This window comes from Rana temporaria, chromosome 4 (genome assembly GCF_905171775.1).
Source record: "Rana temporaria chromosome 4, aRanTem1.1, whole genome shotgun sequence".
NCBI lineage: Eukaryota > Metazoa > Chordata > Amphibia > Anura > Ranidae > Rana > Rana temporaria.
The window spans coordinates 237396711-237418500 of NC_053492.1; the positions used below are offsets into that span (position 1 = coordinate 237396711).

Genomic DNA, 21790 nt, shown 5'->3' on the forward strand with positions numbered 1-21790 from the left:
CTGTCTCCCAATATTCGGCCCGTGTATAGGGCTTTAGTCTATTCAAAATGAAAAAAAGTTTTGCCTTCAGTTACACTTTAACTGAATAATAAGTGCATGTGTGTGCAAGACTTTCATTTGACAATATTGTCTTGCATACATTATTGTATTTTTTTATGCAATCTACAGGCATACCACTTTACCATTGTTCGTTTTAAAACAAGTAGTGTTACATGTTGGAATATGTTGTTAATGTATTTTGTGCAACAACTACATCAGCCAGTAGATAGCAGTGTTTATAAATTTGTAGCTGCATCCATGGTTCTGGATACTCTATTATCTTTTCTTTAATAAAAAAGTTCACGTTGCTGTCTGCAGTTACAGCAGACCTTCAGTAATTTTTTCAACTTCCCATCTATTAAATATTCTGCCCTTGTTGTTTTAACTTTGGATAGTAAAATAAGACAGCGGGACGTTTGCATGCTGCCTTTTTTCACCCCACGCTGATGAAGTCCCGCTCATAGGGACGTAACGTCGTACGAGGGGAAGGGGCCACATGTGACGTCACCCGCGATCGCCGACCTAGACTGAAACCCATGCTCTTATGGATGTTTTATGCTGTTTCGCTGCACTCGTTTGAGAGTGCTTATACAGTGAGTGTATTCGTTTTTTATTCTTAAATAAATGTATTTTGGCTTCAGAGAGCACTAGATTTCCTCTCCTTTGTTTTTTATGCCCTGATTGCCATGTCCTGATCCTGAGTCTGACTGATATCGTGGTTCTACTGCTGCATTGCTTGCTGTCCTCTGAGAACAGGTGGTTCTCTGATTATGCTTTGTGACCTATTGCAGGTCGAAGTTGTAAGGTGAGAGGCCATTCCTGCTATTTGGTGGAGGTTCCTTCTGGATATCACCCTTTGGATTTTTGCACTATTATATTCCGATTTGGATCATCTTTTTGCACTTGAGCACTTTATATGGACTCTATTATATAATTTTTAATTATATATCATATATCATATGTTTTAACTTTCTGTATGTATAGTTTAAATTTGTTTGTTTTGCGCTGCACTATTATTATTTTAAGTAAAATAAGGTGACCAGATTTTTAAAATGAAATCCGGGCACATAATGTTTTTTACTAGTAATGGCGGCAATCAGCGACTCTGTGTCTGTCACCGCTCCCTTGCCTCACAGCCTGTTAAGTCTCACTCTTCGGGCCCTGGCTACTACTGGGTGGGGAGCGGAGGAAGATCCCTCCGTCGTCGAAAGGCAAGGAGATAAGCAGGCAGGCAGCTGGCCTGGACTTGAGCCACGGTAGAAGGACATGCGAGCGGAGCTGAATGGGCATGCACCCGAAAATGAAGAAATATTCCCTCCTCTCCGACCAGCACATGATCATCAGAGATAATGGGAAAAAAATACACCCCCTAAGCTAGTAAGAGCTGCGTAGTGGGGGTGTGCAATTCAGAATTATTTTTATTCTGCACTGACTGTCTTTGATATTGCCCCAGCCCCTGTTCAAATCCAATCTAGGGACAAAACCGGGGACAGACTTGGTCCGGGGACAGTGTCCTCAAGCCGGGGACTGTCCCTGGAAACCGGGGATGTCTGGTCACCCTATAGTAAAATGCAGCCCACTTCCTGTTTCTTGTCTGGTAAAAAGGATAGGCTTATGACATCATGCACAGCTCTCTCTCTCTCCCTCACTCTCGTGAGAGTTTGCCAGAAAGGGAGGTCGGACGAGTCATAAGAGGGCCAATGAGAGCTGCAAGGCTGCAGAGCTGGGGGTATGCCGCTGTGTGTCTATGTAAATCCAGGAAGTGAATAGGCAGCAGCTTCAGCTGCCCACAGTTAAAATGGTTGAAGCCAGACTCAGTGGAGGGAAATTTCTGCAGCATATTTGGCAAGTACAGAATCACAGTATACATAAAATAATATGCAAAGTCATAAGTCATAAGAGGGCCAATGAGAGCTGCAAGGCTGCAGAGCCGGGGGTGTGGGAGGTTTCAGAATGGAAAAAATGTTTTTAATTACAAATTATGTGAGCAGACTGCAATTCCTTTTTAAGCAGCAAAGCCCACATGAACTGTGCATTGTCTGTTTTGTAGGGCTATATACAGAACTCCTAACACTACAGAAGAAACAAAGTGCACATAATGGCACTAAAATGATGTGGCTGAGGAAGAACTCTTAAACTTTGCATGTAGCACACCCCTGAACCCTGTACTATATATGGAGCACACTTCTGAACTCTGCACTTTATATGTAGTGCACTTTTGAGCCCGGCACTCTGAATGAAGTGCTCTTCCTCGGCTCTTACCTGTCTGATCACAGACCCTGCGGAGGAGCCTGGAAGGAAGGAAGAACATCTCCTACCCCCCATCGAGCTGCTCTATCTGAGGTCTGCGTTGGGGGTAGATTTTTTTGGTGGCAGTTGTACAGCTAGGGGGAGGAGGGAGACGAGGATTTACAGTGGATTAAGAGATAGGGGGGCGTGTGCTAGGATTGGTCTGCCAATCCAGTCAAGGATGTGAGGGTTGGGGGTTGGGGTTACACTGCTGACCCCTGAACTCTGTAAACTGTTCACCTCTGAACTCTGCATTGTTTACACTGGGCACCACTGAACACTGCACACCCCTAAACTCTGCTGTCTGTTTACTGCACACCCTTGAACTCTGCACTCTGTACACTGCATAACCCAGAACTCTGCATTCTGAACACTGCGCGTCCCTTAACGTCGCACTTTGTACACTGCATACCCCTAAACGCCGCACTTTGTTCAAAACATACCTGTAATGAAGGCTATCCCATGTCCTTCGAGGTGCTGCTAACTGTAGAAATCTTCTCTCCAGTGCAGCGAACTCCACTTCACAATTCTGACCTTCTGGTGCTGCATAGAGTAATTGCCTCAAATCTACCATTAAAGTACATTGAAGAAGGTCCTGACAGTCGCCCGCCTCTTTCTCCCCCCTCCTTCCCAGAATGTTGTGATAACGTGTAAGTATCTTGGTAAGATATTAAAATTTCTACTAATAATAGGAAAAAAATTGACGTAGCACCCATTTGCCTCTGCCGTCTATAGGCACACACCTACTGGGCATGTTTCTGTTCTCAGTTAGGTTTACAAGAAGTATCCTTTAAAGCATTTTGTTTTCATCAATGCAGTGCAAGGTCATGTCCTTATGTAACCTGGTCAAGTCCCATATTGCTTACATTCACATGGTAATAGTGTTAAAATGATTACTTATATTTAAAGAAAACTGAACATACATTACCTTAATGTTGTCTTCAGGCCATGATTTTATGACTGTGGAGAGATGACCACGATCGTGAATTGTAATGAAGAGGCCTCTGCGGGGAAAAAATACGTATAGAAGTTATGAAATATATCATTTAGATGTCTGATAAACCCATCATCTGATGAGATCAGCCATTTTAGAAACAGATTTGCTTTCCTTCCATAAAGTGTCATATCTCAGCCGTGTAAATGTATTTTTTTATTTCCTTTACAATTGGTTTCCAAGGACAGTACACATTGCTTTGCCGACTGGATAGCCTTTTAAATGTGTTTAGCTATACATGTTAAATGGCAATAGGACTTTAGAAGGGGCTTTGCATGTGTGCTGTATTTAGTTAACCCTTAATGCATTTCGATAACATTTTGAATGTGGCAAGTTTAATAAACATATTGATAAACGATAATGTTTTAAAAACGGTGTTTATATCATTTAATATATATACATGGCGACAGCCATCAAAAAGAAAACTGCTCTAGGTCAGCGCATTATCCATCCATCCACAGCATAGCCATGGTTTGAGTGAAGGTGCTAATACAGCTCATCTGCAGATGCACAATTGAAAGAAATACAGAATTCACTGCAACACTTCATCTTTACTAATCCTTCATGCAAAAGACATCACAGAGTGTGGGGTACAGTAAAAGTTTACGCGTTTCATACTGTGGCTAGTGCTTACACATAGCTTAATAATGAGGTAAGCGCTAGCCACAGCGCCAAACGTGTCAACTTTTACTGTACCCAACACTTTGTGATGTCTTTTGCATGAAGGATCGGTAAAGATGAAGTGTTCCAGTGAATTACAGATTTCTTTAAATTATTTCCTGTGTTATATATGTGGAGGTTACATGAGGGTTCCTGCCTGTACCCTATACTGTATATACTATACTAATGTGTAACTAGACCATCTCATACATGTATACCGGATTCCTGGCCAATGGATTTTTAAAAGAGAAACAAGTTTTGGCTGTACTTCTCCTATGGATCATAGGAGTGCAGTTCTTTCTGCACTCCTGTAACCCGTTTTCAGCAGACAGTGGGCTGAAGCCCGCTGTCGCCTGGTGTCACAGAGCTGGTCCAGGCAAGATCGCAATGTGCCCACATGCCTGGACCTGCACCTGGCTCAGCCTCTCAGCAAGCTGCTGAGAGGCTTAGCTGGCCACTTCTGCCCCCTCAACAGCCCAGTGCTCCAGTGAATGAGGGGGTGAGGGGGGGGGGGGGGGGCAGAGAGCCTTTTTTTTGTTTTGTTTTTTCCCCTTCAGTTTTTTCCTGGTGATCTGGCAAGTAACAAACCTCCTGTATTAGAGTGCATCCATTCTGCATGAAGGAGTACAAGGGCACAACTGGACAGCAGCATTGTCAGTTTGGGGGGTGGGGGTTGTGTTAAAAGGACTAGCACATTTAAATATTCTAAACAGCATGAAAACAAACTCCAGAGATTGCATGTGATCTGCACCTGCAGTGCGGGTCTGAATCACATGTGATCTCTGAGATTGCTACAGTGTGAACCCAGGCTCAAGGTATGTTACGGCCCATTAAATTGAATACCTAACTTGACGTAATCCATCATAATGCACAAAAATGCGCAGCTATTTTGCAGCTCTATGGAATTGTTGGGAGCCACATTTGAGGCCCTCTGTTATTTCTAAATTGTCCACCAATAATCTAAAGGCTCAGAAAGCTGCTTTTACATACATTTGCAGCATATTTACCACTGTATCTGCTGCGGTTTTAAATCACAAACAGGCTTGCAAAAGCCCTGTCATTAAGGCATGTTTAAAGCTAGCCTACAGTTAGAAAACATGTGGGTTGCCATTAGCAATCTCTCATTCTGGAAATGCACCTGCCTACATGGCATGCTGGTTCTAGAGATTCAATGCCTTTGAGTCATGTACAAAAACTAAGTATTGTTGTCCAGGAGCTCTCACTTCACTTTGACTGTAGCTATGTATGCTTGTCCCTAGTCATTGACCAGCCCGGGTACTGCAGTAGGGTTGCCACCTCATCCCTTTAAAACCAAACACATATTAATTACACAGGTTCAGAGGCCAATTTAATGGCGATAACTTGGCACTGAGTTTAATTACCACTTTAGTCAGTCATAGAACCTGTGTAATTAATATTGGTTTGGTTTTAAAGGGATGAGGTGGCAACCCTATACTGCAGCCATTGAAACAGCATGACTGACAACAAACCATGTTATAGAATGAGATTAGCATCAGCAACCTGTGTCATTCAGTACTGGTTTCCTTTAAATCCCTGGTGTCCAACCTGTCACCAGTGCTGTATGTAGCCCTTTTTCATTTATTGTGAAGCCCTCAGGGCCCCTGCAGACAGTGGCCTGTTTTCTTTACCTAGGTGTTTACTCAAGCCAGTAAAGTTTCTTTCAACCTGTCTTACTTTTTTTTGTGTTGCATATCTCTTTTCTCTTTTTACGTATTTTTTTTTTTTTGTCAGAACTGTAATAATAGATTTTTCCAAGATAAATATTAAGTGTGAAACCAAGTAATTTTTAAGGAATCTGTATTTGACACAAATGTGGCAGCATTGCTTTGTAATGCTTCTGATAACTCTTATAACTTGGTTGCTGTCTTTGACCAACTCCTGATGCATGCTCAAAGTCTTTGAGAGTATTCACTGAATATTATGTGTGCATAGCTCCCAACTGACCGATTTCGAGGGACTGTCCCTGATTTGGAACAATGTCCCTCTGTCCCTCTTTCCTCCTCATTTGTCCCTCATTTTGGTCTGATCTATAGAGATGTATATCTATCAAAAAGTGTTTTCCAGCACTAATGCCGCGTACACACCATCGTTTTCTGCGATGGAAAAAAACGTCATTTTCAAAAACGTCAATTTAATTGACCGTGTGTGGGCAAAAACGTCGTTTTATGTCTTCTAAAAAACGACAGAAAAAAATTGAAGCATGCTTCAATTTTATGTGTCGTTTTTGGCCGACGTCGTTTTCTGTGTTCTAAACATTGACCGTGTGTACGTAAAAACGTCGATTTAAGCCCGCGCATGCTCAGAAGCAAGTTAGGAGACGGCAGCGCTCATTCATGTAAAACGACTGTTCAGAATGGAATCAGCACATTCGTTAAGGTGTTTTTCAGCTTATAGACAAGAAAACGAAATTTAAAGCACAGTCACTGAAAATCACGAATCGTATCTCACCAAACTTTTACTAACACGCAGCAACACGATATCAGCAAAAGAGGCCGTCTTCCGCTTGGAAACGACCCTTTATAGTGACGTCGTGCGTGATTGACGGAACTGCGCTGTGCTAGAGCGTTGTGAAAAAGCGATGGTGTGTATGCTACGTCGTTGTTCAAATTGAAGTTTGAAAAATGACGTTTTTTTAAAGCACATAAAGCGTCGCATTTTTCCATCGCAGAAAACGATGGTGTGTACGCGGCATAAAGCTTTCATCTGATTTCTAAATTGCTGCATTTGTAAATTCCAAAAGCCAATATAAAGGGTATATAGTAGTGGTAAAAAAAAAGCACTTGTGGGATTAACCAATCTTGTTTTTAGTACAATTCTCCTTTAAGTGGGGGTGACTAGGGGTGTGTCCTATGCCTGCATACTTTTGCTGATAGTTGTCCCTCATTCCCATCTCAGAAAGTTGGGAGGTATGTGTGTGACCCTTTGGTAGCGTCAAGTAAGTTGACCACCATTGCTTTGCACAGTGATGATCTTATCACTTAGCACAAGCACAGGTCTGCTGCAGGTCCCAGCTCTTGACTAGTATGAGGTCTGGTATGAGGTAGGTCTCAAAATGTTACATGTCTTAAAGGAAATTAAATAAATAGAAAAAGACAAGGGCTGCCATTTCTCATGTTCTTGTTCAGATAATGTTATTTATTTAGTTGCAAGCTGCACTCCCCTGAAACAAGTATGTAGATCAGATAAGCAGAAAGACGTCACTGGCTGCATGCTATTTCTGCATCATTGTCTCAAAAAACATCAAAGTCAAATCCAGGCAGTTAAGCTTTTTCAGATAAAGACTACATTTTTCAATGCTCATGCACACTGGATGATTTTTCTGTTGCTAATAGGGGCATATTGGCCCGGATTCATAAAGCACTTACGCCGACGTATCTCCAGATACGCTGCGTAAGTGTAAGTATGCGCCGTCGTATCTATGCGCCGGGCCCATAAACTGAGATATGCCTGAAAATAGGCTTCATCCGACCAACGTAACTTTCCTACGCCGTCGTATCGTGGGCGCATATTTAAGCCGGGCGCATTTGCCGCTCCCATTGATTTTCTATGCACATATGCAAATGAGGGAGATACGCCGATTCACGAACGTAGTTGCGCCCGGCGCATAATATACGCGGTTTGCGTAAGTCGTACGTCCGGCGTAAAGTTATTCCCCATATAGGAGGCGCAACTCCTGCAAAGGTATGGACCAGGGAACACAAGCCGTCGTATCTTTTGTCGTTTATGTTGTACGTAAAAATGACTAGGTGTAGGTTACGTTTACATGGTAGACAGTGATTCGACGTATCTTAGGCAGTTGTTTCGATGTGATTCTGAGCATGCGCACTGGGATGCGGCCACGGGACGGCACATGCGCCGTTCATTTTAAGTACTTCTATGGCTCTTGGCCCATCATTTGCATGGGGTCACGCCTCATTAGCATGGCTCACGCCCACTTCCACCTACGCCAGCTTACGCCGAGGAAACCCAGCGTATATTTAACAGCGAGTGGGAGCAAGTGCTTTGTGAATCCAGTGCTTGTCTCTGTGCGCTGTGCCGGCGTAGCGTAAAAGAGATACGCTACGGTGGCATAAATATGCGCCGATGTATGTGAATCCGGGCCATTGAGTTTTCTGGCAGGGACATTTAGAGACATTGTTTTGGCAGAACAAACGTGTGCTAACGCTAGATACATTTAACACTTTAGCGCTAATTTATTTCAGTAGCAAAAATAAATGATTATTCTGGCCAATTAAATAAATTAAAGCCCAAGTGCTTGATATGCCTAATTGTGTTACACACACTAACAATAAGTGTTTTTTTTTCCTGCCAAAACGCTGCTGCCAAAAAGACAAGAAGGGCTCAGCTATGTATCCAGCATTATCTTGCCTGACTGCCTGGTGAGTCCGAGGACCGCTTTGTGAGAAGATCTTTTCATCTGCTGTTTACATCCCCTCTGCCATTTCTGATCCTAGTGATCCAGGGCTCTGGTAAGGGTCAGTGTGTACTCTGGTGGTGGTTTTTGTATGTCACACTGTTCGTTTACCAGTCACTGGGGGATGTCCTGTGCATATGTACCATACAGTATTAAACTATTTTAGTTTATTTGTCTTTCTGGATGCTCCGCTGTGGACTATTGGGATGATCGTATCAAGACTCTGATCCCCTGTGCAGCCCAGGTGTTTGGCTACTTGCTCGGCTTGATCCGTCAGGATCTTTCAATTCGGTAAGGGTCAGCATTTTCAGGGAGCTGTGATCCAGATCTTCCTTCACTTGTGTGATAGTTCCCCACCATATGGAATTTGATTATTACGGGACTTCATCTTTATTTTATTTGTTTTTTCACTAGAATTACTTTTTTGGACTTTCACAGTTATTTTCACATTTTTTGTGACCCAATAAGTCATATTTAACTATTTTGTTTAGAATTAAAATATTGCTGATTGCTTGCTATAGCTAAAAGTGTCTCCTGCAGCAATTTTGTTAGCTGGGCTGAATATATCATTGACGCCAAGGTTTTGATTTGCATTAGCAGGCTGAGAGCAGAAGTTTGTTTATAGAAATGAAATATCATTGGAGGCCATGTTGATGAATTTCTGGACTCTACATAATTACAGATTGGTGAGTCAGAATGTGAACACAAGATAACCAAGGACTGTTGGTTTGAGTGTGCACATTGTGGGCTGCATGAGTAGATTTGGCTCAGTTTCCAGAAAACCTGGATTTCCAATTATCAGATGACCAGATTTCATGAGGCATGTACAAAATGGTCTCATATAAACATTCCAGATCTTGCCAGTAGTGAGATTACGCATTCCAGAGGTTCTGTTCACAGAATATATCGAAGAATACATTTTTGCTTCCAGGAAAGGAGTTGGCTGGTGCACAGGTAATTTATAAATACAGTTCTGGTAGAATAATACTGGTATTCAGGACTCCATTAATATATAATGTGGCCCTACTCATGGCAACAGTTTAGAGCCCCATGCATGAAGCATCTCATTCAGGTCCCAATGACACTTCCAGCGCATCAGTTACATCCCCTAAAACAGCACCATATTACACCCCCTTCACTACAAAACAGCACACATCTATGGCCACAGCATACACTTTCAATTTATAACATCAGCAATGTCATAACAATACTTCTTTTTGACAATACAATATTTGCTTACTTAAAATAAATCTACTTATATGTTGTGAGTGCAGCCCTCTCTCCTGGTCATTTAGATCTTTAAAAAGTAAGGGTCGGATTCACAAAGGAGATACGACGGCTTATCTCCAGATACGCCGCCGTATCTCTGAGTTGTGTCGTCATATCTATGTGCCTGATTCTTAGAATCAGTTACGCATAGATTTCTATTAGATCCGAACGGCGTAAGTCTGTTACGCCGTCGGATCTTAACTGCATATTTACGCTGGCCGCTAGGGGCGTGTACGCTGATTTACACTTAGAAATATGTAAATCAGCTAGATACGCAAATTCATGAACGTATGCCCGGCGAAGCAGTACAGATACGCCGTTTACGGTTTTTCCCGGCGTAAAGTTACCCCTGCTATATGAGGCGTATATTCGGCGTACCAATGTTAAGTATTGCCGTCGTTCCCGCGACGAAATTTGAAAATTTTACATCGTTTGCGTAAGTCGTCCGTGAATGGGGCTGGACGTAATTTACGTTCACGTCGAAACCAATACGTCCTTGCGGTGTATTTGGAGCAATGCACACTGGAATATGTCCAAATAAAATGAAAAACGTCAATCACGTTGGGTCACATAACATTAACATAAAACACGCCCCCTGTCCCACATTTGAATTAGGTGGGCTTACGCCGGCCTATTTACGCTACGCCGCCGCAACTTACGGAGCAAGTGCTTTGAGAATACAGCACTTGTCTGTCTAAGTTGCGGAGGCGTAACGTAAATAGGATACGTTACGCACGCACAAAGATACGCGGCTGTATGTGAATCCGGCCCCAAGTTTACAACTGTCAAGATCATTAAGATTAATAGGAGTAAGTGGGGGATTGCCAAAGGAAGAGGAAAGCAACCTTTCTGTGCATTATCATTGCAATGAGGCGGTAAAAAAATAGCATTTTAGTGTCACCTAAACCGATTGCTATATACCCTATAACAGTTTTACTGCTACAGGGTGGCAGCTTTATCCCAGAGAGGGGCTTTAACCGGTGCTAAAATGAAGTGCCCGATGATAACTCCAGTAGTATAAAAGGTATATAAAGTAGGGCTGGGGAAATTAAAGATTAATTCTTCGATTAATCTTTAATTTTTTTGATCGATCAAAATTCTTTTGGTCTATCAAAATTCTTGACGTCACCGGACAGCCTGGACAGTGAGACTTACCCTGCTGGATGCGAGCAAACTGCACCCATTGGATTGAGGTACCTTTGCATCTGTTGAGCAGGAGGATGCATCAGGCTCCATCAGGGGAAGGGGGCAAAAATAACCATCGTTTTCCTGTCCTAAGCAGTTTTGTGCAGACAATTCTTTGTGTATCAGCAACATCTGTTCCGTGCGAAATACTGTTCAGTTCTTCTTAGTATATTGTCAATAACATGCGATCATGTCTGCTTCCAGAAAATGTAAACACTCTGGTATGTCTGCGTGACTGGCTAAAATGATGATGCCTACTTGCCTACTATAAAGTGACTGACAGTCAATATACTTGATAAGTTTTATAAATAAAGTTAAACTAACTTTCTATGTTTTTGTTAAAGTTTAATAAGAAAAAATTATTTACTGTACGTCAGTGCTACAGTTTGAATTTAAAACATATTTGTGTGAACTGTGAAGTTAAGTCATAGATTGTGGAAACTAACTAGTGTCGGGTGATTGTATATAGTGTATACCACATTTACCACTGACTAATGCAGAGTTGCAATGCAAGGAGATCAGCTAAAAGTAGTTGGATCTGTATGTGCGTTATAATTAATCGAAATTAGACGATTAATCGATTTAAAAAAAATCGATTAATCGAACACGGAAATTTTAATCAGTAACAGCCCTAATATAAAGACTAGACCAATGCAAATAGCACTTCTGGGTAGAAACATTTAAAACTGACATATGACAAATTATGCAATATGGAACAGTAATATTCAATTAGGACTAAAAAACATTACATGAAATGGGCTCCCATGACTGTCATTAAACTAGCCCTATTTAGCATAATGAAGGGGATTTAAAGGAAGTCTATATACATTATACATTGTAAATTGCTGCGTAAACTGTTGGCGCTATATAAATCGTGTATAATAATAATAATGACTGTCGTCACTGAATTTTTCGAAATGTGGTATGTCTGGTATGTCAATTCCCCACAGATATATTTTTTAGTAAGAACTGTATATAAATGTAGAAACAGTCAGTTTACAATATGAAGGCAAACATATTTGTCACAGAATATTAACTAAGTGACAATATCATGCTTGTGATTTTTCATGTGAACATAAGTTCAGACATTTCTCACAGCCTTGTTTTTCAGAAAAAAGTAACTATTTTAAACAAGTCGAATGGGAGTAAAATATGTATACTTTGCGGTTGCCAGTAATAACAAAACATTAGACATATTACAATTTAAGAACAGTAGCTCAGCTTTTTATTAAGCATTCTTTAAATCCCCCTTTCTCAACTGTGGAAACACTTGGGTTTATCATGGCTGCGTCGTCATAGGTGTTTTGTTTGTTTCAATTGGGTTACAAGTCTATGGGAACACAAAATATATTTGAAGCCAGTAAAATGCAGGGTAAAGGAGGTAAACTGAATTCCAAATTTACCTTTCAAAGAATTTTGAATGATTTCACAAGAATCTGAAACTGGTATCAAATTGATGCCTTCAACACAAGCTCAAAGTTCTCCAACACAGGCCTTTAGCCTGCGGGATCATTAGAAAATCTTGCTGTGGATGTTAATGGGTGTTATTTAGACTAACAAAAGAAACAGTCATATGATAACTCCAAAAACTGATACAAGAAGAAATAGCTTTACCATTCTGACCATTTTATATCAAGTCACTAGCCACGATCTGCTGCTCAAGTGTTTTTCTCCCTATACATGGGTCAATAGACCTGTGGCAGTTTTCTCTGCCACAATAATCGGCCATTACTACATTAAAAAACCTGCTTGACAGCCACTAAGGCTGATTTACTTAAAGAGAAGTGACTACTGACTTAGAAAAGGGGGGATGTTCACATAACTAAGTGAATAAGCTGAAGCTATGTTCATTTTGATTACTCAATGATGTGCAAGGGAGGAAAACAGATGCTTTGCTTGTACGTGATTGGTTGAACACAACTTCATGAGGTTAACTAATCTAGGTGAACATTCACTTTGCAAACTAAACATTCACTTTGATAGCTGAATAAATAGTCTCTACTCTTCTTTAGTAAATCGGCCCTATTGCACAAAATGCACAAGCATTTTAAAGTGAATGTTTTTTGCATTGTATTTTTTTGTAGAAATTCATTCTCTGCGTTAAATTAAAAAAACCTTCTGTGTGAGAGTCCCCCTTCCCTCCCCTTATACTTACCTGAGCACAATCTCTATCCAGCACTGTGCCCAAGAGCAGGGGCTCTCTCTTTTCTCTCTCCTCACTTAACATGGAGTCAGCAGTGAAAGTCATTGGCTTCTGCTGCTGTCAATAACATCCAGACAGGAGAGTGAGCGGCGGGGGGGGGGGGGGGCGGACACACAGAGCAGGGCTTGGGATCAAACCTATACAAGTGTCCCCATAGAAAGCATGGGGGAGGAGCCAGGAGTGTCAGCGAGGGACTCCAGAAGAGGATCAGGGCTGCTCTGTGCAAAACCACTGCACAGAGCAGGCAAGTATGACATATTTGTTACAAAAAAATTTAAGATATATGGAAAAAGAAGGGGATAGTGGGACATTGCATGAGGCATGTCTATGCGGTGACTATTAAAGTGGAGGTCAACACAAAAAGTGAACCTCTGCTTTTCGGAATCCTCCCCCCCTCCGGTGTCACATTTGGCACCTTTCAGGGGGGAAGGGGGTGCAGATAACTGTATAATACATGTATTTGCACCAACTTCCAGGAATAGACTCCCGCGGGAGTCATGCCCCTTCCCATCCCCCTCGCTGTCTTCTGGGAAACACACTGGTCCCAGGAGACAGCGAGGGCCAGTGAGGACACGCCGTGCTGCTCGTGTATGCGCAGTAGGGAACGGGCAGTGATTCCCTCATCGAGGATGGTGGCGGGGGCAGCCGAGAGATGAGCGATTGCCCGGCTTCGGCTGCCGAAATCACGGTCGCGCTGGACAGGCAAGTGTCCTTTTATTAGTATTTGTAGCTGCTGGCTTTTAATATATTTTTTTTTTTTTAGGTGGAGCTCCGCTTTAAATAAAAAATTAACAGTGAATACTGCATTAAAAAAATGAAGTTTACAATCACTTTAAGTTTATACATTTTACTAGGGCATGATAAACATGATTAAATAGTCCTTCCAAATACTGCTTGGTGTATTAGGTCATGTACTGTACATAACAGGCATAGTGGACATCAAACCATATGAAGAATTACCTGACATTTTAAACCACAGCACTATTAAATCATCATGAATTCATAATATTAAGTCTGCTGAATACATTATACAGTATGTCTGCTGGAAATGTATTTGACACACACTATATTAGCTTCATCCATTTTTAGCCTCAGAATAATGTTTGCCTGCTGTTTAATAGTCTAATTTCAACAGTTCATTTGTTGCTAAACATTCTAATTTCTAGCAGTACTTGTGTAAGTACTGAAAATTAGAATTTTTCCAAACATCAGAACAAAGACATTACATTGGCACTGGTGTTAACAGTATTCTTAGTCCTGCTGCCACTGACTATCAAGTGCACATAGATTTCCATTTTCAAAAATGAACTGGTTCATAAACAATGAAGCTGGAATCTGTGTTAGTCTTCTTTCCAAGATATAGCATACATTTACAGTTCAAAAGCACACAGTCTATCACTTCACTATCTACTATTGCATAATGTGAAGTATTTAGGAGTCCTCACCTTCAGAGTGGACTCTTGGTGAACCAAGGACAGGCTCTGTGTGCAAATGACTTTGTGCATACATTGAAAAATGACAAAAAGCTAGCTGAACCAAGACTATTTAAATAAGCTGCAGACGGAAGACCGGCAGAATTTCCTATGGTAGTGGAAGTGTTACTTGTTGTCACAGTACAAAAAAATTCTGGTAAGTTAATTGGCTTTAGGGTTAAGGTGCTGTGTTTGAGGAGATATGGTTTCTGGTTGAGGAACATTGTTTAACTTCCTACATCCAGTTCTGGTTCAATTTCAGTTCAACTTCAAATTCCATTTCACATTAAAACAGGTCTGACTTTTGAAGGTTTTAAAGTTATCCTACCTTCATTGACAGCTCTAACCTACCTTCCATATCTCCACCTTAATATTTATTTTGTAAACCCTTATGCTTTGTAATGATTTCCTTACTGGATTAAAATCTTTTTTTAGTGAATTGTGTGGAGAGTCATGATCCAAACCACTACTGTCCAAGGTAGCAGATGCAAGCCAGTAGCTTGGTTGAGTGTTCCAACAGTGTTCATTGTTCATGCATGTATTAATAAATAAAGCCTGGATAGACTCTGGACATAATTAAGTTAAGAAATTGACATTCCGTACTGCAGGGGCTTGCTTCTATGGTTGGCCAACAGTTTCTGGGAAGGCGTTCAGAATTGTAGGTGCTTCCTTTCCATGGTTGGCCAGGGGTTTCTGGAAGGACATAATCCAAACCACCATGGCCTCAGAGAATACAAATAAATAAAATACCTAAGAATATATGTTGATATTTTCATACATTGTAAAAAATATGTGAGGGTTTTATGCTTGGTCTTTGCTAAGAGTGTCTTGTTAAAACATTTTAAAAGAAGATAAATATTTAACCCTTATCTGACCTTAGTAATGAATAATCATGTGTGCATGTATATATCAAAAAGGTAACTGATACTTTTTAAGGGTTTGGTGAAATTAACATACAAACATTTCAAGGGCCAGTCCATTTAAAGTGTTTTTTTAGCAGGATATTTAGTCTAATGTACTTGGTCAGCCACTGACTTCTTAAAACCCTTGGGTATTTATCCATGCTTTAATCTCTCCCAGTTCTGAGATCTGTTTTTTTACCACTTTTCTTATTGCATTTTCTAGAAATTTGCAGTCTCATCATTTTAAATGTGGCAGTGATAAACACCTTGGAACACAAGCCATGGATCTCACCATCAAAACCCTTGAGAGATATAAGAGCTGAAAAAAAATACTTTTGTGTGCACTGACCATTTAAAAATGTAAAGGAAAAATAACTGCTCACATTATTTGCATTTTATATATACTTCTTGGCAGAAGTACAATTAATAGTTACAGCAATATCCTCGGGGCAGGGATGTTTAAACACCAGCTTCAAACTCTCCTGACCCCCATATGTAATTTTAAAAATGTGTAGTAAGAAAGCAGGGTCCTCTTCCTCCTATACTTTTCTCCAGTGGTGGGCAGATCTTGCTGCTGCACAGTATAGTGCTGACATAGTGATGTGCTCCTCTAAAGGAATGTGTCCATGAAGCCCTAGGTTCACAGTTAGTGGGTAAATGCTTGGCATTGGAGAAACAGTGTGGGAGAGCAGAGAGAAACATGGAGGATAGTACTGGGGAGTGGAGAGAGTAACTAATGCTTTGCAAATTTTTATTTTAAATTTAGGAATGGGTCAGCGGAGGGGGAGTCAATCCAAACAAAAACTAAAGATGGAGACAGACTTTAAGTAAACATGCTAAATATGTATGATTTAATATCACAATAACACACAAATACTTTTGGGCACTTTCACACTGAGGTGATGAGGGCGTCGGCAGTAAAGCAGCGCTAGTTTTAGCGATGCTTTACCGTCGTTTTAGCGGCACTTTTCGGCCACTAGCGGGGCGCTTCTAACCCCTAGCTAGCGTCCGATAAAGGGTTAAAAGCGCCCGCAAAGCACCGCTGCTGAATCGCTTTGCAGGCGCTTCGGCAGTGCTGCCCATTAATTTAAATGGGCAGGGGCACTCTAGGAGTGGTGTATACACCGCTCCTAAAGCACCCTAAAGATGCTGCTTGCAGAACTTTTTTTAACGTCCTGCAAGTGCACCGTTCCAGTGTAAAGGAATCGGGCTTTCACACTGGAGTGACAGGAGAGGCGCTTTACAGGCACTTTGCAGGCGCTTTTTTTTAGCGTTAAAATGCCTGTGAAGCGCCTCAGTGTGAAAGTGGCCCAAACACTTACAAACAACATAAATCACTTATGTCATCATTAATTCACAGCATATTAAAGCATAGAATGTAGGGCCAAACTATGCTTTTTCATCCATAGAAAATAAATATATCTGTACTATTATGTTAATAGAAAACATTTATTTTTATTTTTGTTGATTTATGCAAAATGCCATATCTGTAACATGAAGGGCAAGAGACACCCTGCTCCAGGTGAGATAATGAAGCCTCGGAGACTCCACACGAGTGCCCGCCCCAGCTCGCCTCCGTAAAGCCTATACTGGAAAATGGAAATGTCTGCACACCATGGCTGGTCCTGAGTCCTTTTATTAAAATATCCCAATATCCCAATGTGACACAGACAGAACACTGGCAAGTTACAGATCATTAATGCATTTCACACAAAAGACTGCTTGATCACAACCAATGTGATCAAGCACCGTCTTTTGTGTGAAACGCGTTAACCATCTGTAACTTGCCAGTGTACTGTGTGTCACATTGGGATATTTCAATAAAAGGACTCAGGACCAGCCATGGTGTGCAGACATTTCCTTTTTCCAGTGTTAAAACATGAAGCGCACAGAAATCTGGAATACTATGTTTGAAGAATATATTTGAATCCTATTTTGAATTATTTATCTACCAGTAAGAAGCAGGCTGTTGAAATGTACCATTAACTGAAGCATATACAAAAACAAACTGCAAAAGCTCCAGGCCCATGGATAGCTAGTCCCTGTGCTACAAAGTATCATGTACATGTTTGTAATCTAACCAGACTGGAGGCAGGGAGAGACTTGAGGCCAGCATTAAATGCTTGTGAGCTGCTGTAGAGAGGAGTCACAAGCCACTCTGCCACTAAAGTAGCACACACAGCTAGCATCCCTTTCTCTGCAGGTTTGTGTCTTAATGACCTGAGAGAGATCTCTATATAAACACATACAGCCAGGTTCAGAAAGACTTACGCTGGCGTATCTACAGATACGCAGTGTAAGTGTACAGATGCGCCGTCTTATCTATGCGCCTTATTCTCCATACTAGATACGCCTGAATTCTGGCTTAATACGACCAACGTAAGTCTCCTACGCCGTCGTATCTTGGGTGCATATTTACGCTGGCCGCTAGGGGCGCTTCCATTGATTTACGCGTTGAATATGCAAATGATCTAGATACGCCGATTCACGAACGTACTTGCGCCATCGCAGTAAGCTTCGCCGTTTACGTAAGGCGTACGTCTGGCGTAAAGATATGCCACCAAATAGTTGGTCTAAGTCGTGTAGGGTATGGACGTCGGAACTGCCGTCGGATTTTACGTGAATGGGGCTGGGCGTAGGTTACGTTCACGTCTTATGAATTGAGCCGGCGTATCTTAGGAAGTAAATTCGACGTGATTCTGAGAATGCGCCGTTCGTTCAGGGCTTCATTTACATGGGGTCACGATTCATTTTAATACAACATGCCCACTACCTGCCTACTTTGAATTAGGCGGGCTTACGCCGGCCCATTTACGCTACGCCGACGTAACTTACGGAACAAGTGCTTTGAGAATACTGTACTTGCCTCTCTATGTTACGTTGGCGTAGTGTAAATGAGATGCGCTACGCCAATCTAAGATACGCCGCTCTACCTGAATCCGGCTAATAGCATGCTTCCACCAACAGCACAAACTGATTTTAATGTTCTCGGTCACAACTATATAGATCAGCCCAAAATGAGGGACAAATGAGGGGGGAAGAGGGACAGAGGGGACATTGCTCAAAATCAGGGACAGTTGGGAGCTATGCTTTCATGGCACATATGCTTAAAAGGAGGAATTTTAAGAAATGAACTGTAAATGAAGAAGTACTTTATGAGCTGGTTCCCAAAGCAACCATGTGTGGTATATAATGGTAACACTACCAGAGCATTTAAAAAACAGAAAAATAATAAATAAATGCATGCTTATATCCTTGAAATCATGGTATGTTTCCAAAATCCAAATATGCCTTCAATGCATAACAGTATAACTCAACATTCCATATTGAATGTGGATACAATGCAGATGATTTACTGTATGGCAGGCAGCTAGGCTGTTTGCTTTTCAAGGGAAGTTGCAGTTTGCAAGGACATTTTCCCCAGAGCTTAGTGAATGCGGTGACATTTTACCTTGCAAAGAATACCCAATTATGTGCAAGAATAAAAAAAAAAAAAAAAAAACATTTTTGCTTGCACGTGATTGGATGATGAAAGTCAACGGAGCTTTACCTTATTCACTTAGAAAATTGCAACTTCCCTTGCAAGGTGGACAGTCTATTTATCTTTTGTAAATCATACCAGTATATGATGTACTAAAAGGCCTATTAATCAGCTAGTAAATAAACTCCCAATGCCTGCTCGTCCCCCTCTCATATAATGGGACACTTATTTTACTTTTAATTTACAGGGAATTTGTTGTACTAACTCAATTGGTTGTACTCACAAATCTTTTTATCTTGACAGCCAAGTAAATAAGGTGTTATTTTTATCTCAGTAGATCATTATGCAATTAAACAGGATACCCTTCATCTAAGAACATTTGGGAAGTAATGTAAATAAAAATTTGAAATATTTGTCTAATAATGATTTTAAAGATAGTGTTTCAAATGTATCCATTCATTAAGGGTGGCTAGCATGACACCCCCTTACATTCTAATTAATCCGGGTGCAATGATATGAGGTGTGTAATTGGTCGCTGGTTTAACAGAGTTTGGAAAAACAGCTCTGATATTAACTTGGCCTTCAAAGATTGAAGAGAAAATAAACAAGAAATTAGTTAAAACAGTTCCAGTTAACAAGATCACTCAAAACTAGATGAAAAGCATACCATTGAAAAGAAAAAAGTCTTTAGATAAGAGTAGACTTTAGGAGATTTTGAAGAACATTATCTTGTTTTTTTTTTAAATGGCGTCATGTATAATACCACAGTATATTTTGAGTAAATTGCTTGTATCTACAGTATATTTTATATGTAAGAAGGCCGAGCAGCGGCCTGTGTTTATGGGAGGAGCCCGGGGAGCCTATATAACCTCCTCGCCTCCCTCCGGGCTCCGTCGGCTTCCTGTCTCTGCACGAGACTTCCGGCGCACTTCGATTGCGTCATCCGTCGCATCCGCGTCTTCCAGCCGACACTCACCGCAGACGCCGAGACGTCCCTCCGTTCGCCTCCGCTCGACCGCGACAAGGTAGGCTTGCTCCCCCAGCACCCGAACCCCGCCCGCACCGGAGCCTCGCCACCCATTTCGGCCCCCTACCGCACCAGTAACAGCCCGCACGGCTGCGGCGGCCACACATTTCTTCATGTCGCCCCATGTCCTGCTCACCCCCCCTCTTTTTTCACGCTAACTACTGTCTCTCCTTGGTCATATTCTCCTCTCACATCTCAACTACTTGTCCGGTGTATGCAATGGTTCCCTGGCCGTTCACAGGAATAGCACTCATGCACATCCACTTGTCCAAATGTTCCCACGTTAATACTGTATGTAAATATCGCTCACAGACAATCTGTGCATCCAACTTAGGACAGCTTCACTTGTCTGGCATATTGAGAGAAACTCATAGGCGTTCTGATTGTGCTTCTGTGCAGTGAACCCATCAGTGCTGCTACACTTGCGAGGCTTTGTATAAATGTCCACTGCAGGGCTCTCCAGGGCATGCAATGTTTTGGATTAACATGTGTCTCAGGTGGCTGAGTCGAACAATTACCACATACCGAACATGTTGATTCACAGTCACACATCACTAGTTTCCATGCTGCATGTGTTCATGTCGTTTTAAACTGTGTATTTTCTTCCCCTCTATTTTTTTTTTTTTTTCCTCTCCCCTTCCCGTGTTTTGTTGTCGTTGTTTTCTTACCCACTTCACACACGCACTGCAAACCAAACTTGCAGCTTCCCTGATTCCCTGCACTTGCAGCTGAATCGCTCATCCCCAAACCCTGCCTGAGCAGGGACGCATATCTCTATCCCACATAGGAAACCCACGTGATTCATCCCTCAGGTAGGCTTACAGCTTACTGCACCCCTCTCATTGCACGGCAATGCACGAGGCACTCACGCTGTCAATTGTTGCGCCGTGCCTCATGCTCTTAACACAGCCGTTCATTTTTCCCCACTGGCTTCAGAGCAATTCCAGACACACCCCACTTGCCTCCAAACGCATACCTCCACACAGCCCGCGCTCCTCACACGTCACACCCGCACCCACACCAGCCGCCGCACCCTCGCTCAGCAGCGGCCTCACCCCTAGCTCACGCTCCAAAGCCCGGCAGTCGCCGGACACACAACAACGCACTGTCACGCCTCTCTTGTCGGACGTTCCCCCACTTACCCAGCTGCAGTACGTCTTGGGTGTACACAAGCACCTTCTCAGCTGCAGCCTCACCCCATTCCATACATGGCCAATTCCACCGTGGCCCCTTTCAGTACATGCTCCAGAGCCCGGTTGTCAGTCACAATCACACTGCACCGGTTCATGCCTCTGTCATGGGTCATTTCAGTCACTCGCCCTACCACAAACACACCCCAGCAAGCCCACACACATCCTCACACTCAGTCCGGACCCTAACATGCCCCTCTCTTTTTAGCCCCATTTCAGCACGTGCTCCAGAGTTTCGCAACTCTGCCATGGGAATTTCTGTCACTCATTTACTTGACACAAGTCCAGATCTCAACCCCTGCATGTTCCCGCTGGCAGGCTTGCCTCGAACGTTCCCCAACAGTGTCACCCTCATTTCAGCACATGCTCCAGAGCCCCCACGTTGCCAGCCACACCCGCAACGCACCGTTTCAGGCCTCTGTCATGGGACATTTCGGCCACCAAGCCGTCCCCGCCGCCTCACCCCCTTCGTCGGTCACTTACAACATTCGAGCTTGGCTAGCACCTGTCCTTATATATTGTCATTTCTCCACAGGTCAGTCAAGCTCACCAGCTCCCCCTGCACGCCAGATTCAGTAATTTCTACAGGTAAAAAAAAAAAAAAAAAAAAGAGGAAAAGGGGATCCCCCATCCCGGCAGGACAC

At 42.2% G+C, this 21790-nt stretch overlaps 1 protein-coding gene across 1 annotated transcript in view; it reads right to left on the reverse strand.

Annotated features, from left to right (window-relative positions):
* The window catches only part of ME1 (malic enzyme 1), a 546137-nt gene that overhangs the window by 176636 nt on the left and 347711 nt on the right, over nucleotides 1-21790 (reverse strand). The window contains exon 4 of the mRNA XM_040350020.1: nucleotides 3257-3332. Within this exon, the coding sequence (XP_040205954.1) occupies nucleotides 3257-3332 (76 nt within the window). The remainder of the gene's footprint in view (nucleotides 1-3256; nucleotides 3333-21790) is intronic.